We start from the raw sequence: 19,489 nt of genomic DNA on the forward strand, positions 1-19,489 counted from the left end.
GACATGGCGAGTGCAGTCGTGGAGGCGGCAGACATGGCGAGTGCAGTCGTGGAGGCGGCAGACATGGCGAGTGCAGTCGTGGAGGCGGCAGACATGGCGAGTGCAGTCGTGGAGGCGGCAGACATGGCGAGTGCAGTCGTGGAGGCGGCAGACATGGCGAGTGCAGTCGTGGAGGCGGCAGAAATGGCGAGTGCAGTCGTGGAAGCGGCAGACATGGCGAGTGCAGTCGTGGAAGCGGCAGACATGGCGAGTGCAGTCGTGGAGGCGGCAGACATGGCGAGTGCAGTCGTGGAGGCGGCAGACATGGCGAGTGCAGTCGTGGAGGCGGCAGACATGGCGAGTGCAGTCGTGGAGGCGGCAGACATGGCGAGTGCAGTCGTGGAGGCGGCAGACATGGCGAGTGCAGTCGTGGAAGCGGCAGACATGGCGAGTGCAGTCGTGGAGGCGGCAGACATGGCGAGTGCAGTCGTGGAGGCGGCAGACATGGCGAGTGCAGTCGTGGAGGCGGCAGACATGGCGAGTGCAGTCGTGGAGGCGGCAGACATGGCGAGTGCAGTCGTGGAAGCGGCAGACATGGCGAGTGCAGTCGTGGAAGCGGCAGACATGGCGAGTGCAGTCGTGGAGGCGGCAGACATGGCGAGTGCAGTCGTGGAAGCGGCAGACATGGCGAGTGCAGTCGTGGAGGCGGCAGACATGGCGAGTGCAGTCGTGGAGGCGGCAGACATGGCGAGTGCAGTCGTGGAAGCGGCAGACATGGCGAGTGCAGTCGTGGAAGCGGCAGACATGGCGAGTGCAGTCGTGGAAGCGGCAGACATGGCGAGTGCAGTCGTGGAGGCGGCAGACATGGCGAGTGCAGTCGTGGAGGCGGCAGACATGGCGAGTGTAGTCGTGCTCCTGTAGCACCCAGTCAGCATGAAAGAAGACACCCTTTATCCCGGAGTGCGAAGTTACCTTAAAGAGTGTAGCGGGCATCAGTCCTCCACTCCGAGGCACTGGGGTCCATACAGGGCACAGCGACCCCTGAGAGAAACACAGAGAGGGAGAGATTGAATACAAACACAGGTGCACTGAACTGTATAACACGTCTCCACAATGCTGCAGCACGGTCCCTCTCAAACCATGGTAAGCCGTGCACATCCTCATCAGTCTGTGGCAGGTACAGCAGGCTTGCAGACTGACTGTACTGGGCAGGGCAGCAGTGTGGAGTAGTGGTTAGGGCTCTGGACCGGAGGGTCGTGGATTCAATCCCTGGTCGGGGACACTGCTGTTGTACCCTTGAGCAAGGTACTTTACCTAGATTGCTCCAGTAAAAACTCAACTGTATATATGGGTAATTGTATGTAAAAATAATGTGATATCTTGTAACAGTTGTAAGTCGCCCTGGATAAGGATGTCTGCTAAGAAATAAATAATAATAATAATAATAATAATAATAAATAATAATACTGTTGGTTGGTTCCAGTGGCATGCCATGACAAAATGGACTGGGGTAGCAGAGTCGTCGCAATAAAATTCAAAATAATTAGATGTTGTGAAGGTATTTATTTATCAATGTATATTTATAAGCAATATTGTGCGAAATCCAGCTATCCTCCTAACTGCAGTGCTCACCAAGGAATATTCATGTTTTGAGGTTGCTCACTAATGATTGGTCAGCTATCAGAGCTTTGACTTTCCCATTGGTTGCTAAAGCAGGGCCTTCAAGTGAGGCAGAGAATACCCTGGGAGATTTATGGCCCGCCTCTGCCTACTCCTGATTGGTCGCCTGTCTAAAAGAAAAAGAGACATTCTTCAACATGCCTATTGGTTAAACTCACTCAAGACCTTCAACTGAAACGGAGAATACCCTCAACTGTTTTTTTTCTAGCGCCTGGTCGTTGTTTTAGACTTATGCGGGGGAAATGCAGATCTCTTAGTGGCTGATCACATCCCCTTCAGGAAACCCCTAGACTCTTAAAAAACCTCTAGTAAACCCTGTAAGTCATCTTGGATACAGGCGTCAGACAAAGAACAAATAATAATTAGAGTAGTATGTTTCATAGTATAAGCAAGCACAGTGTACGCAAGTGAGTGAGGCAACGTAATGTCATTTGACTGACTGTTTACTTGCACTGTCTGGTCAGCAGAGATACCTTGAAGGTCCTGACAGCACGCCACTGGCCGGTTCTGGACAGTGTGAAAAAGGCTGCGGTTTACAAAGGGTACAAACTAGAGACACAGTAACAAAATCAGGGATGGAAACAAGACTCCTACTGTACAGCACTTCCACCCAATCCATGTTTTACTACGAGCTTAATTAGCCCCAGTGTGCAGGTAAAAAGCTCAGGTGTGTCTTTATTAAACTCACAGTAAAACCAGGAATGGCTTAAACTGCTTATGCAAAGGGAGTCTTATTTCCATCACTGCAAAACCTATTTCAATAAAAAACTCTGGGACTTCTGCAAGGTTAAACACACAGGAGCCTGCAGCTACACCTGTTCTCCTGCCACGTACAGTGGAGTGAATGCCTTCTGTGTGCACAGTCCTGTAGTCAGCACAAGGCTCCCAAGAATCTAAACTTCCCTCAGCACCTCAGCCAATCACATGGCAAGCTCTGCAGCCTGATCAAGCACCTTAGCGAATCACATCTCATGCTCACTCCCAGCCTCACTCTGTTCAGTCAGTCTCGGAATTTGTTGCCAGATTTCTTTAGATTAGCACGCATCTTACAGTGTGTGTGTACAGGGAGAACAAAACTGTTACAACAAAAAAACTGAAGCAACAAGCAACTCTGCCGTGGAGCAAACTCCTAACATAACGGCCCAGTTGAAATACTGCACACGCATTTCCAGGAGGAAGTTCCATGGTCAGTCAGCTAGTAATACCTGCTGATCACTAGAGTATCTGCATTCAGTGATTTGCTGGTGCAGTAGCGGTTCTCTCTCAGTGAGGCATTCAGGGTGGTGTGGGTGTGACACTCAACACCAGCATTTCAAACCAGGTCACTTCAGAGCAGCCTGTGTTTCAAGGGGTGTTCTGGGTGATAAGCAGCTACTCAACACCTCTCACTGATAGAGATCCTCAACACCTCTCACTGATAGAGAGATCCTCAACACCTCTCACTGATAGAGAGATCCTCAACACCTCTCACTGATAGAGAGATCCTCAAAACCTCTCACTGATAGAGAGATCCTCAACACCTCTCACTGATAGAGAGATCCTCAACACCTCTCACTGATAGAGATCCTCAACACCTCTCACTGATAGAGATCCTCAACACCTCTCACTGAGAGACACTCAACACGTCTCACTGAGAGACACTCAACACGTCTCACTGATAGAGATCCTCAACACCTCTCACTGATAGAGATCCTCAACACCTCTCACTGATAGAGAGATCCTCAACACCTCTCACTGACAGAGAGATCCTCAACACCTCTCACTGACAGAGATACTCAACACCTCTCACTGACAGAGAGATCCTCAACACCTCTCACTGACAGAGAGATCCTTAACACCTCTCTGATAGAGATCCTCAACACCTCTCACTGATAGAGATCCTCAACACCTCTCACTGATAGAGATACTCAACACCTCTCACTGATAGAGATCCTCAACACCTCTCACTGATAGAGATCCTCAACACCTCTCACTGATAGAGAGATCCTCAACACCTCTCACTGATAGAGAGATCCTCAACACCTCTCACTGATAGAGATCCTCAACACCTCTCACTGATAGAGATCCTCAACACCTCTCACTGATAAGAGAGATCCTCAACACCTCTCACTGATAAGAGAGATCCTCAACACCTCTCACTGATAGAGATCCTCAACACCTCTCACTGATAAGAGAGATCCTCAACACCTCTCACTGATAAGAGAGATCCTCAACACCTCTCACTGATAGAGAGATCCTCAACACCTCTCACTGATAGAGATCCTCAACACCTCTCACTGATAGAGATCCTCAACACCTCTCACTGAGAGACACTCAACACCTCTCACTGAGAGACACTCAACACCTCTCACTGATAGAGATCCTCAACACCTCTCACTGATAGAGAGATCCTCAACACCTCTCACTGATAGAGAGATCCTCAACACCTCTCACTGATAGAGAGATCCTCAAAACCTCTCACTGATAGAGAGATCCTCAACACCTCTCACTGATAGAGAGATCCTCAACACCTCTCACTGATACAACACCTCTCACTGATAGAGAGATCCTCAACACCTCTCACTGATAGAGATACTCAACACCTCTCACTGAGAGACACTCAACACGTCTCACTGATAGAGATCCTCAACACCTCTCACTGATAGACACTCAACACCTCTCACTGATAAGAGAGATCCTCAACACCTCTCACTGATAGAGATCCTCAACACCTCTCACTGAGAGACACTCAACACGTCTCACTGATAGAGATCCTCAACACCTCTCACTGATAGACACTCAACACCTCTCACTGATAAGAGAGATCCTCAACACCTCTCACTGATAGAGAGATCCTCAACACCTCTCACTGATAGACACTCAACACCTCTCACTGATAAGAGATCCTCAACACCTCTCACTGATAGAGAGATCCTCAACACCTCTCACTGACAGAGAGATCCTCAACACCTCTCACTGATAGAGATCCTCAACACCTCTCACTGAGAGACACTCAACACCTCTCACTGAGAGACACTCAACACCTCTCACTGATAGAGATCCTCAACACCTCTCACTGATAGAGAGATCCTCAACACCTCTCACTGATAGAGAGATCCTCAACACCTCTCACTGACAGAGAGATCCTCAACACCTCTCACTGATAGAGATCCTCAACACCTCTCACTGAGAGACACTCAACACCTCTCACTGAGAGACACTCAACACCTCTCACTGATAGAGATCCTCAACACCTCTCACTGATAGAGAGATCCTCAACACCTCTCACTGATAGAGAGATCCTCAACACCTCTCACTGATAGAGAGATCCTCAAAACCTCTCACTGATAGAGAGATCCTCAACACCTCTCACTGATAGAGAGATCCTCAACACCTCTCACTGATACAACACCTCTCACTGATAGAGAGATCCTCAACACCTCTCACTGATAGTGATACTCAACACCTCTCACTGAGAGACACTCAACACGTCTCACTGATAGAGATCCTCAACACCTCTCACTGATAGACACTCAACACCTCTCACTGATAAGAGAGATCCTCAACACCTCTCACTGATAAGAGAGATCCTCAACACCTCTCACTGATAGAGATCCTCAACACCTCTCACTGAGAGACACTCAACACGTCTCACTGATAGAGATCCTCAACACCTCTCACTGATAGACACTCAACACCTCTCACTGATAAGAGAGATCCTCAACACCTCTCACTGATAGAGATCCTCAACACCTCTCACTGATAGAGAGATCCTCAACACCTCTCACTGATAGAGAGATCCTCAACACCTCTCACTGATAGAGAGATCCTCAAAACCTCTCACTGATAGAGAGATCCTCAACACCTCTCACTGATAGAGAGATCCTCAACACCTCTCACTGATACAACACCTCTCACTGATAGAGAGATCCTCAACACCTCTCACTGATAGAGATACTCAACACCTCTCACTGAGAGACACTCAACACGTCTCACTGATAGAGATCCTCAACACCTCTCACTGATAGACACTCAACACCTCTCACTGATAAGAGAGATCCTCAACACCTCTCACTGATAGAGATCCTCAACACCTCTCACTGAGAGACACTCAACACGTCTCACTGATAGAGATCCTCAACACCTCTCACTGATAGACACTCAACACCTCTCACTGATAAGAGAGATCCTCAACACCTCTCACTGATAGAGAGATCCTCAACACCTCTCACTGATAGACACTCAACACCTCTCACTGATAAGAGATCCTCAACACCTCTCACTGATAGAGAGATCCTCAACACCTCTCACTGACAGAGAGATCCTCAACACCTCTCACTGATAGAGATCCTCAACACCTCTCACTGAGAGACACTCAACACCTCTCACTGAGAGACACTCAACACCTCTCACTGATAGAGATCCTCAACACCTCTCACTGATAGAGAGATCCTCAACACCTCTCACTGATAGAGAGATCCTCAACACCTCTCACTGACAGAGAGATCCTCAACACCTCTCACTGATAGAGATCCTCAACACCTCTCACTGAGAGACACTCAACACCTCTCACTGAGAGACACTCAACACCTCTCACTGATAGAGATCCTCAACACCTCTCACTGATAGAGAGATCCTCAACACCTCTCACTGATAGAGAGATCCTCAACACCTCTCACTGATAGAGAGATCCTCAAAACCTCTCACTGATAGAGAGATCCTCAACACCTCTCACTGATAGAGAGATCCTCAACACCTCTCACTGATACAACACCTCTCACTGATAGAGAGATCCTCAACACCTCTCACTGATAGAGATACTCAACACCTCTCACTGAGAGACACTCAACACGTCTCACTGATAGAGATCCTCAACACCTCTCACTGATAGACACTCAACACCTCTCACTGATAAGAGAGATCCTCAACACCTCTCACTGATAGAGATCCTCAACACCTCTCACTGAGAGACACTCAACACGTCTCACTGATAGAGATCCTCAACACCTCTCACTGATAGACACTCAACACCTCTCACTGATAAGAGAGATCCTCAACACCTCTCACTGATAGAGAGATCCTCAACACCTCTCACTGATAGACACTCAACACCTCTCACTGATAAGAGATCCTCAACACCTCTCACTGATAGAGAGATCCTCAACACCTCTCACTGACAGAGAGATCCTCAACACCTCTCACTGATAGAGATCCTCAACACCTCTCACTGATAAGAGAGATCCTCAACACCTCTCACTGATAAGAGAGATCCTCAACACCTCTCACTGATAGAGATCCTCAACACCTCTCACTGAGAGACACTCAACACGTCTCACTGATAGAGATCCTCAACACCTCTCACAGATAGACACTCAACACCTCTCACTGATAAGAGAGATCCTCAACACCTCTCACTGATAGAGAGATCCTCAACACCTCTCACTGATAGACACTCAACACCTCTCACTGATAAGAGATCCTCAACACCTCTCACTGATAGAGAGATCCTCAACACCTCTCACTGACAGAGAGATCCTCAACACCTCTCACTGATAGAGATACTCAACACCTCTCACTGATACAACACCTCTCACTGATAGAGAGATCCTCAACACCTCTCACTGATAGAGAGATCCTCAACACCTCTCACTGATAGAGATCCTCAACACCTCTCACTGATAGAGAGATCCTCAACACCTCTCACTGATAGAGATCCTCAACACCTCTCACTGATAGAGATCCTCAACACCTCTCACTGAGAGACACTCAACACGTCTCACTGAGAGACACTCAACACGTCTCACTGATAGAGATCCTCAACACCTCTCACTGATAGAGATCCTCAACACCTCTCACTGATAGAGACACTCAACACCTCTCACTGATAGAGAGATCCTCAACACCTCTCACTGACAGAGAGATCCTCAACACCTCTCACTGACAGAGATACTCAACACCTCTCACTGACAGAGAGATCCTCAACACCTCTCACTGACAGAGAGATCCTTAACACCTCTCTGATAGAGATACTCAACACCTCTCACTGATAAGAGAGATCCTCAACACCTCTCACTGATAGAGAGATCCTCAACACCTCTCACTGATAGAGAGATCCTCAAAACCTCTCACTGATAGAGAGATCCTCAACACCTCTCACTGATAGAGAGATCCTCAACACCTCTCACTGATACAACACCTCTCACTGATAGAGAGATCCTCAACACCTCTCACTGATAGAGATACTCAACACCTCTCACTGATAGAGATACTCAACACCTCTCACTGATAAGAGAGATCCTCAACACCTCTCAATGATAGAGAGATACTCAACACCTCTCACTGATACAGAGATCCTCAACACCTCTCACTGACAGAGATACTCAACACCTCTCACTGACAGAGATCCTCAACACCTCTCACTGACAGAGAGATCCTTAACACCTCTCTGATAGAGATCCTCAACACCTCTCACTGACAGAGAGATCCTTAACACCTCACTGATAGAGATCCTCAACACCTCTCACTGATAGAGATCCTCAACACCTCTCACTGATAGAGAGATCCTCAACACCTCTCACTGATAGAGAGATCCTCAACACCTCTCACTGATAGAGATCCTCAACACCTCTCACTGATAGAGATCCTCAACACCTCTCACTGATAAGAGAGATCCTCAACACCTCTCACTGATAGAGATCCTCAACACCTCTCACTGATAAGAGAGATCCTCAACACCTCTCACTGATAAGAGAGATCCTCAACACCTCTCACTGATAGAGATCCTCAACACCTCTCACTGAGAGACACTCAACACGTCTCACTGATAGAGATCCTCAACACCTCTCACTGATAGACACTCAACACCTCTCACTGATAAGAGAGATCCTCAACACCTCTCACTGATAGAGAGATCCTCAACACCTCTCACTGATAGACACTCAACACCTCTCACTGATAAGAGATCCTCAACACCTCTCACTGATAGAGAGATCCTCAACACCTCTCACTGACAGAGAGATCCTCAACACCTCTCACTGATAGAGATACTCAACACCTCTCACTGATACAACACCTCTCACTGATAGAGAGATCCTCAACACCTCTCACTGATAGAGAGATCCTCAACACCTCTCACTGATAGAGATCCTCAACACCTCTCACTGATAGAGAGATCCTCAACACCTCTCACTGATAGAGATCCTCAACACCTCTCACTGATAGAGATCCTCAACACCTCTCACTGAGAGACACTCAACACGTCTCACTGAGAGACACTCAACACGTCTCACTGATAGAGATCCTCAACACCTCTCACTGATAGAGATCCTCAACACCTCTCACTGATAGAGACACTCAACACCTCTCACTGATAGAGAGATCCTCAACACCTCTCACTGACAGAGAGATCCTCAACACCTCTCACTGACAGAGATACTCAACACCTCTCACTGACAGAGAGATCCTCAACACCTCTCACTGACAGAGAGATCCTTAACACCTCTCTGATAGAGATCCTCAACACCTCTCACTGATAGAGATCCTCAACACCTCTCACTGATAGAGATACTCAACACCTCTCACTGATAGAGATCCTCAACACCTCTCACTGATAGAGATCCTCAACACCTCTCACTGATAGAGAGATCCTCAACACCTCTCACTGATAGAGAGATCCTCAACACCTCTCACTGATAGAGATCCTCAACACCTCTCACTGATAGAGATCCTCAACACCTCTCACTGATAAGAGAGATCCTCAACACCTCTCACTGATAAGAGAGATCCTCAACACCTCTCACTGATAGAGATCCTCAACACCTCTCACTGATAAGAGAGATCCTCAACACCTCTCACTGATAAGAGAGATCCTCAACACCTCTCACTGATAGAGAGATCCTCAACACCTCTCACTGATAGAGATCCTCAACACCTCTCACTGATAGAGATCCTCAACACCTCTCACTGAGAGACACTCAACACCTCTCACTGAGAGACACTCAACACCTCTCACTGATAGAGATCCTCAACACCTCTCACTGATAGAGAGATCCTCAACACCTCTCACTGATAGAGAGATCCTCAACACCTCTCACTGATAGAGAGATCCTCAAAACCTCTCACTGATAGAGAGATCCTCAACACCTCTCACTGATAGAGAGATCCTCAACACCTCTCACTGATACAACACCTCTCACTGATAGAGAGATCCTCAACACCTCTCACTGATAGAGATACTCAACACCTCTCACTGAGAGACACTCAACACGTCTCACTGATAGAGATCCTCAACACCTCTCACTGATAGACACTCAACACCTCTCACTGATAAGAGAGATCCTCAACACCTCTCACTGATAGAGATCCTCAACACCTCTCACTGAGAGACACTCAACACGTCTCACTGATAGAGATCCTCAACACCTCTCACTGATAGACACTCAACACCTCTCACTGATAAGAGAGATCCTCAACACCTCTCACTGATAGAGAGATCCTCAACACCTCTCACTGATAGACACTCAACACCTCTCACTGATAAGAGATCCTCAACACCTCTCACTGATAGAGAGATCCTCAACACCTCTCACTGACAGAGAGATCCTCAACACCTCTCACTGATAGAGATCCTCAACACCTCTCACTGAGAGACACTCAACACCTCTCACTGAGAGACACTCAACACCTCTCACTGATAGAGATCCTCAACACCTCTCACTGATAGAGAGATCCTCAACACCTCTCACTGATAGAGAGATCCTCAACACCTCTCACTGACAGAGAGATCCTCAACACCTCTCACTGATAGAGATCCTCAACACCTCTCACTGAGAGACACTCAACACCTCTCACTGAGAGACACTCAACACCTCTCACTGATAGAGATCCTCAACACCTCTCACTGATAGAGAGATCCTCAACACCTCTCACTGATAGAGAGATCCTCAACACCTCTCACTGATAGAGAGATCCTCAAAACCTCTCACTGATAGAGAGATCCTCAACACCTCTCACTGACAGAGAGATCCTCAACACCTCTCACTGATACAACACCTCTCACTGATAGAGAGATCCTCAACACCTCTCACTGATAGAGATACTCAACACCTCTCACTGAGAGACACTCAACACGTCTCACTGATAGAGATCCTCAACACCTCTCACTGATAGACACTCAACACCTCTCACTGATAAGAGAGATCCTCAACACCTCTCACTGATAGAGATCCTCAACACCTCTCACTGAGAGACACTCAACACGTCTCACTGATAGAGATCCTCAACACCTCTCACTGATAGACACTCAACACCTCTCACTGATAAGAGAGATCCTCAACACCTCTCACTGATAGAGAGATCCTCAACACCTCTCACTGATAGACACTCAACACCTCTCACTGATAAGAGATCCTCAACACCTCTCACTGATAGAGAGATCCTCAACACCTCTCACTGACAGAGAGATCCTCAACACCTCTCACTGATAGAGATCCTCAACACCTCTCACTGATAAGAGAGATCCTCAACACCTCTCACTGATAAGAGAGATCCTCAACACCTCTCACTGATAGAGATCCTCAACACCTCTCACTGAGAGACACTCAACACGTCTCACTGATAGAGATCCTCAACACCTCTCACAGATAGACACTCAACACCTCTCACTGATAAGAGAGATCCTCAACACCTCTCACTGATAGAGAGATCCTCAACACCTCTCACTGATAGACACTCAACACCTCTCACTGATAAGAGATCCTCAACACCTCTCACTGATAGAGAGATCCTCAACACCTCTCACTGACAGAGAGATCCTCAACACCTCTCACTGATAGAGATACTCAACACCTCTCACTGATACAACACCTCTCACTGATAGAGAGATCCTCAACACCTCTCACTGATAGAGAGATCCTCAACACCTCTCACTGATAGATCCTCAACACCTCTCACTGATAGAGAGATCCTCAACACCTCTCACTGATAGAGATCCTCAACACCTCTCACTGATAGAGATCCTCAACACCTCTCACTGAGAGACACTCAACACGTCTCACTGAGAGACACTCAACACGTCTCACTGATAGAGATCCTCAACACCTCTCACTGATAGAGATCCTCAACACCTCTCACTGATAGAGACACTCAACACCTCTCACTGATAGAGAGATCCTCAACACCTCTCACTGACAGAGAGATCCTCAACACCTCTCACTGACAGAGATACTCAACACCTCTCACTGACAGAGAGATCCTCAACACCTCTCACTGACAGAGAGATCCTTAACACCTCTCTGATAGAGATCCTCAACACCTCTCACTGATAGAGATCCTCAACACCTCTCACTGATAGAGATACTCAACACCTCTCACTGATAGAGATCCTCAACACCTCTCACTGATAGAGATCCTCAACACCTCTCACTGATAGAGAGATCCTCAACACCTCTCACTGATAGAGAGATCCTCAACACCTCTCACTGATAGAGATCCTCAACACCTCTCACTGATAGAGATCCTCAACACCTCTCACTGATAAGAGAGATCCTCAACACCTCTCACTGATAAGAGAGATCCTCAACACCTCTCACTGATAGAGATCCTCAACACCTCTCACTGATAAGAGAGATCCTCAACACCTCTCACTGATAAGAGAGATCCTCAACACCTCTCACTGATAGAGAGATCCTCAACACCTCTCACTGATAGAGATCCTCAACACCTCTCACTGATAGAGATCCTCAACACCTCTCACTGAGAGACACTCAACACCTCTCACTGAGAGACACTCAACACCTCTCACTGATAGAGATCCTCAACACCTCTCACTGATAGAGAGATCCTCAACACCTCTCACTGATAGAGAGATCCTCAACACCTCTCACTGATAGAGAGATCCTCAAAACCTCTCACTGATAGAGAGATCCTCAACACCTCTCACTGATAGAGAGATCCTCAACACCTCTCACTGATACAACACCTCTCACTGATAGAGAGATCCTCAACACCTCTCACTGATAGAGATACTCAACACCTCTCACTGAGAGACACTCAACACGTCTCACTGATAGAGATCCTCAACACCTCTCACTGATAGACACTCAACACCTCTCACTGATAAGAGAGATCCTCAACACCTCTCACTGATAGAGATCCTCAACACCTCTCACTGAGAGACACTCAACACGTCTCACTGATAGAGATCCTCAACACCTCTCACTGATAGACACTCAACACCTCTCACTGATAAGAGATCCTCAACACCTCTCACTGATAGAGAGATCCTCAACACCTCTCACTGACAGAGAGATCCTCAACACCTCTCACTGATAGAGATACTCAACACCTCTCACTGATACAACACCTCTCACTGATAGAGAGATCCTCAACACCTCTCACTGATAGAGAGATCCTCAACACCTCTCACTGATAGAGATCCTCAACACCTCTCACTGATAGAGAGATCCTCAACACCTCTCACTGATAGAGATCCTCAACACGTCTCACTGATAGAGATCCTCAACACCTCTCACTGATAGAGATCCTCAACACCTCTCACTGATAGAGACACTCAACACCTCTCACTGATAGACACTCAACACCTCTCACTGATAGAGAGATCCTCAACACCTCTCACTGACAGAGAGATCCTCAACACCTCTCACTGACAGAGATACTCAACACCTCTCACTGACAGAGAGATCCTCAACACCTCTCACTGACAGAGAGATCCTTAACACCTCTCTGATAGAGATCCTCAACACCTCTCACTGATAGAGATCCTCAACACCTCTCACTGATAGAGATACTCAACACCTCTCACTGATAGAGATCCTCAACACCTCTCACTGATAGAGATCCTCAACACCTCTCACTGATAGAGAGATCCTCAACACCTCTCACTGATAGAGAGATCCTCAACACCTCTCACTGATAGAGATCCTCAACACCTCTCACTGATAGAGATCCTCAACACCTCTCACTGATAAGAGAGATCCTCAACACCTCTCACTGATAAGAGAGATCCTCAACACCTCTCACTGATAGAGATCCTCAACACCTCTCACTGATACAACACCTCTCACTGATAGAGAGATCCTCAACACCTCTCACTGATAGAGAGATCCTCAACAATTCAATTCAATTCAATTCAATGGTGCTTTATTGGCATGACTTACAATAGCAGGTGTTGCCAAAGCAATTATACAATACAGACATGTATATATACCATGCATCATGAATACATATATATAAACAAACTGATTTATAAAGTACAGTAAAAAAAAAAAAAAAAAAAAAAAAAAAAAAACATATCACTACTAACAATAAATATGTATCAGGACAATAAGCATTTACATAATACATACATGCCTACATACACAACAACATACATACTGTATATACATAAGTGTGTGTGTGTCTCTGTGCAGAGCTCTCATTGTGTGTCCCTCAGTCTGTGACACGCAGACACATACTGGGCTGCTAGTTGGGCTGTGCTTCTCTCCTCTCCCAGGAGGATTGAGACTTTTTCAGGGTTGGACATGTTTGGGAAGTTTGGGAGGGAATTTGCAAATTTTTTAAAATAAGTTTGTCTATTTTCTGAGTATTTTTTACATTGAAGAAGGAAGTGCATCTCTGTCTCGACCTCTCCTGTCTCACAGTGACCACAGAGCCTTTCTTCTTTAGGAAGCCAGGTCTGCCGGTGACGGCCTTTCTCAATGGCCAGGCTGTGGTCACTGAGCCTGTACTTGGTCAGGATCTGCCTCTGCTTTGTATCTCTGACAGTAGAGAGATACTCTGCCAGAGTGTAATCTCTTTTTAGGGCCCGATAACAATCCAGTTTATTTTGAGATTTTGTTTCTGTGTCCCAATGTTTCAGATAGCAGTTTTTGGTTAGTTTTATAATTTGGTTGACTCTGATTGGGGGCTGGTAAGCAGTGCTGACCTGAAGCTGGTTTGTTTTAGTATTATTAGTTGGGTTCAGTGCAGTGAGCTTCAGGGCCAGCTGGCTTAGAGGACTCTTTTCAGGGCTGAGCTCTTGGGTTTGCATGGCCTCATACTGGAGGGAGTCTGATTCACTTTTCTTTAGGTGCATCCAAAACTTTAGTGCTCTTTTCTTTATATTTATGAGTGTCGGGTAACGGCCTAATTCTGCCCTGCATGCATGATTTGGTGTTTTTCTCTGCACCTGTAGGATGTTTTTGTAGAGTTCAGCATGCAGGGTTTCGATTGGGTGTTTGTCCCATTTAGTGTAGTCCTGTTGACTGAGTGGACCCCATATCTCACTACCATACAGCGCAATGGGCTGGATGACACTGTCAATTAATTTTAGCCATATTTTGATAGGAATATTTATTTTATAGAATCTTCTTTTGATGGCATAGAAAGCTCTTCTGGCTTTTTCCTTTAGTGCATTCACTGCTAGGTTAAAACTCCCTGACGCACTGATAGTCAGGCCCAGGTAAGTGTAGTCTGAGGTGTGTTCTAGTGTAGTGTTGTTTAGGGTGAAGTGGTATCTGTTTCCCTGAGTTCTGGCCTTTTTTTGAAAAATCATTATTTTGGTCTTTTTAAAGTTTACTGCCAGGGCCCAGGTCTGACAGTACTGCTCCAGCAGTGCCAGGCTCCGCTGCAGCCCCTGCTCTGTGGGCGACAGCAGGACCAGGTCATCTGCATAGAGCAGGAACTTGACTTCGGTGTTGTGTAGAGTAAGGCCGGGGTCTGCAGACTGCTCCAACATCGTAGCCAACTCGTTAATATAAATATTGAACAGTGTTGGACTCAGACTGCAGCCCTGCCTCACCCCCCGCCCCTGAGTGAAGAAATCAGTTCTTTTGTTGCCAATTTTGACTGCACATTTGTTTTCTGTGTACGTTGATTTTATTATATCATAGATTTTACCCCCTACACCACTTTGAAGAATTCTGTAATATAAACCTTCATGCCAAATAGAATCAAATGCTTTTTTAAAGTCAATGAAGCAGGCGAAAATTTTGCCTTTACTTTTTTGGTGTACGTGTTTGTTTATTAGGGTGTGTAGGGTGTAAATATGATCTGTTGTGCGATGATTTGGTAGGAATCCAATTTGACTCTTACTCAGGACATTGTGTTCGGTAAGGAAGGCCAGTATCCGGGCGTTAATGATACTGCAGAATACCTTCCCCAGGTTACTGCTCACACAGATGCCCCGGTAGTTGTTGGGGTCGAATTTGTCTCCACTCTTGTGAATTGGGGATATAAGCCCTTGGTTCCAGATGTCAGGGAAGTAACCAGTACTTAGTACCATGTTGAACAATTTAAGCATTGCCTCCTGTAATTTAGGGCTGCTGTGTTTGAGCATCTCAGTGCAGATGCTGTCAGGGCCGCAGGCTTTTCTGGTTTTCAGTGCCTGCAGCTTCATAGTTAATTCTTGTAGGGTGATTGGAACATCAATTGTGTTTTGGTTATCTTTAATTGATTGTTCAAGTAATTTCAGTTTTTCTCTAGTTTCATTTTGTTTATCTGTTAGATCTTTTTGTTGAATATCTTTATAAAGGTTTTCAAAATAATTTTTCCAAACTGTTCCATTTTGTATCGTCAATTCTTGTTGTTTTGTTGGGTTTAAATTGTTCCACATTTCCCAGAACTGATTTTGGTCAACAGATTTTTCAATGTCTGTGAGGGTTTTGTTTGTGTGTTTTTGTTTTTTCTGTTTGAGGGTGTGTTTGTAGTGTTTTAGAGTCTCACAGTACCTCAGACGTAAGTCTGTGTCTTGTGGTTGATGGTGTTTTTGATTAGATAATTTTCTTAGATTTGTTCGTATTGATTTACATTCATCATCAAACCATGGCTGTGTGTGTTTTTGTTTCCGATTGATCTTCTTTTTGGTCTTTTTAATATTTGCCATTATGGCTGCTTTTTCAAATATCTGATTAATGTCATTAACAGACAGATTTAGTCCTGTCATATTAGGTTGGTACAGAGTGTTGAGGAAAGTGTTAATGGTGTTAGTTATTTCAGTGGAACTGATTGCTTTGATATATTCCTCAGTGCTGTTTGGAGCCCATCTGTATGTTTGATTCAGATTGTACAGCTTACTGGGCTGTGTTTGTGTGTTGCTTGCCTGACTTCCTCTTTTCAGGAACACAGTGATTTGATTGTGGTCCGACAGGGGAGTTTGTTGCCTGACAGTGAATGCACTTAGAAAGGAGGGGTCCATGTCAGTGATGACATAGTCGACTACACTAGTCCCAAGAGCTGAGCAATACGTGAACCTCCCTAAAGAGTCCCCTCTGATCCTGCCATTAACGATGTACAGACCTAGGGCTTGACAGAGATGCACTAATTCTCTCCCATTTTTGTTCACGGCACGGTCAGGGTTGTTTCTCTGGATTGTGGTGGGTGTGAGGTACAGAGGGGTCTGTCCAAATACATGGCTGTTTCCCTGGGTGTTAATACAGTCAGGCTCTGAGCCTGTCCTGGCATTGAAATCCCCACAGAGCAGCACATTCCCCTGGGCCTGGAAATGGCCGATCTCTGTGTGGAGGGTGTTAAAATACTCTTCGTTGTAATAGGGGGATTCAGAAGGGGGGGTGTATGTTGCACACAGGTATATGTCATTTTGACATTGGGCTATTCCCTTGTTAATTTTGAGCCATGTGTGTGTTTGGCCCTGTTTGACTGGGCTGATGTAGCTGGCCAGCTCCTCTCTGTACCACACTATAATCCCCCCTGAGTCCCTGCCACGCCGGACTGTGCTCAGTTTAATAGAGGGCACTATCGCCTCCCTGTAGCCTGAGGGGCAGTGTGTGAGCGCGTCTGCACGGCACCATGTCTCCAACAGAACTATCACATCTACATCTTTTGTATTTTTAATAAATTCAGGGTCTGTGCTCTTCAGCCCAAAAGCAGAGGAATACAGGCCCTGAATGTTCCAACAGCTAACAGTAAATGAACTCATGTAATCCAACCAATATTATTCTTAATGAAATAAAATGTCTAACAATAACACAACCTTTTATCATTTTAAGTTCCCTTTAAACAGTAAAGTACAAATATAGTAATTATTTTAGTAGTACTAATAATTATTTATTTATTTATACTTTATTTATTTATTTGTAGTTATTTACATGTAGATTTTTTTTTTTTTTTTTTTTTTTTTTTTTCTTCCCTATCCAAGTGTTGTAGGTCTCAGTTCAGCAGCCTGGAGCAGAGGATGCTGAGGAGCTGTTTGATCTCTCCCAGTTCGGTGGGGGCTGGGGGGGTGGGCTGGGACAGAGTTGCAGCATAGCTGAGTTGCTGCTGGTGGTCGCTGAGCCTGGCGGTCGTGGGACGAGTGGGGGGCCGGATGGCGGGCGGCTGTATGGTGCTGCGGGGGCGGGATGTGTGCGCTGCAGTGTGGGGGGGCTGCATGCTACGCTGGCCTCTGCTGGCACTGCTGCGAGGGGGGCTGGCTGGGCTACGGCCCATGGCTGCATCCTTCAGGGTCTTGGCAAAGACTTTGACCCCCTCCTGGTTTAGGTGCACCTTGTCGTAGAGGTGCCAGGGGCCCACTGTGGGGTGGTGTGCCAGGTGCACGTTAGGCAGCGCAGCGCAGCCTCTGGTGATCTCTGCATTCACAGCGTTGATGGTGTGTGGGTGGGTGTCGGCTCGGGGCAGCAGCGTGGAGATGACCACTCTGGAGTCGGGGAACTCCTGCGTGGCTCTCTCAGCCACCCTCCTCACGGCCTTGGCGGTGTCGTGGCGCAGGGAGCCCAGGTCGTTGGTGCCGGTGTGGATGATGATGCAGCTTGGGCTCCCCAGTGTGTCCCGGTTCAGCAGCTGCAGGGCTCGCTCCGTGTTTGTGCAGCGGATGTTGTTGACACGCCGGCTGGGAAACAGTCTCCTCATGTCCAGGTATTTCCCGTTGCTGTCAATGAGGAGGGCCACTTCTGCGTTTGTCTTCTTTTTGGCCAGCATGCTGTGGGTGTGGGTGGGGATGGGGGTGGGAGCGGGGTGGGGGGGGGAACGGGGTGGGAGGGGGAGCGGGGGGGAAGCGGGGGTGGGGGTGGGGGTGGGAGCGGGGTGGGGGATGGGAGCGGGGTGGGAGGGGGACCGGGGGGGGAGCGGGGGTGGGGATGGGACCGGTGTGGGAGTGCGGGGGGCAGCGGGGGTGGGAATAGGGGGGGAGCGGGGGGGGAGCGGGGGTGGGAGTGTAGCAGGGGTGGTAGCACGGGGAGCAGGGGTGGGGGGGGCTGTGTATCTGTGGAGCTGCTCCCTCAATCCCTGCAGCTCCTTGTTGGTGGTTTTCTCTCTGCGCTGCATCTCCTCCTTGACGCTGGTCAGCTGGGTCCTTAGGTTCGCGTTCTCCTGCTGCAGGTCCTTCATCTCGCTGGTCAGCTCGGTGATGGCCACCCTGTTCTCTCTCTTGAGCTGGCTCACCTCATCTCTGAGCTGCTGGGTGATGCTGGTTTCCGTGAGCCTGGCCAGTGTAAGCTCTCTGAACTCCACAAACTCCAGCTCCAGCAGGGCCAGGCACTCCCGCATGTGCTGGGTGTCGCTGGGGGTGGGCAGGCTGGTGTCGGGTGTTGTGCTGTTTGAGGTAGGATCTTCAGGGTCTTCAGGGTCTGTGTTCTCGGGGTCGTTGGCTGTAGTGTTTGTTTTTTCAATCTCTGCTGCCTCTTTTAGTTGTTTATATTTTTTTTCAAAAGAGGTCAGGCTAGCCTCACTGCCCTGGATCAACACAGTTCCGCTGTGGTAGACATTAATACTCAGGACTGTGCTGTCCGGGTCAGAGTCTTCTCTTAAGAGAATCTGTCTACCTTGGCAGATCCCTCTTTTTGTGACGTTGCTGTACGTCTTACACACAGCAGTGTGCCAGGCATTGAGGTGCTGAGTG

General features: G+C 47.3%; 1 protein-coding gene across 1 annotated transcript in view; it reads right to left on the reverse strand.

Annotated features, from left to right (window-relative positions):
- The window catches only part of LOC131697401 (receptor-type tyrosine-protein phosphatase alpha-like), a 78,169-nt gene that overhangs the window by 38,619 nt on the left and 20,061 nt on the right, over positions 1–19,489 (reverse strand). Inside the window, exon 2 of the mRNA XM_058985667.1 lies at positions 952–1,020. Within this exon, the coding sequence (XP_058841650.1) occupies positions 952–1,020 (69 nt within the window). The remainder of the gene's footprint in view (positions 1–951; positions 1,021–19,489) is intronic.

This window comes from Acipenser ruthenus, chromosome 2, assembly GCF_902713425.1.
Source record: "Acipenser ruthenus chromosome 2, fAciRut3.2 maternal haplotype, whole genome shotgun sequence".
NCBI lineage: Eukaryota > Metazoa > Chordata > Actinopteri > Acipenseriformes > Acipenseridae > Acipenser > Acipenser ruthenus.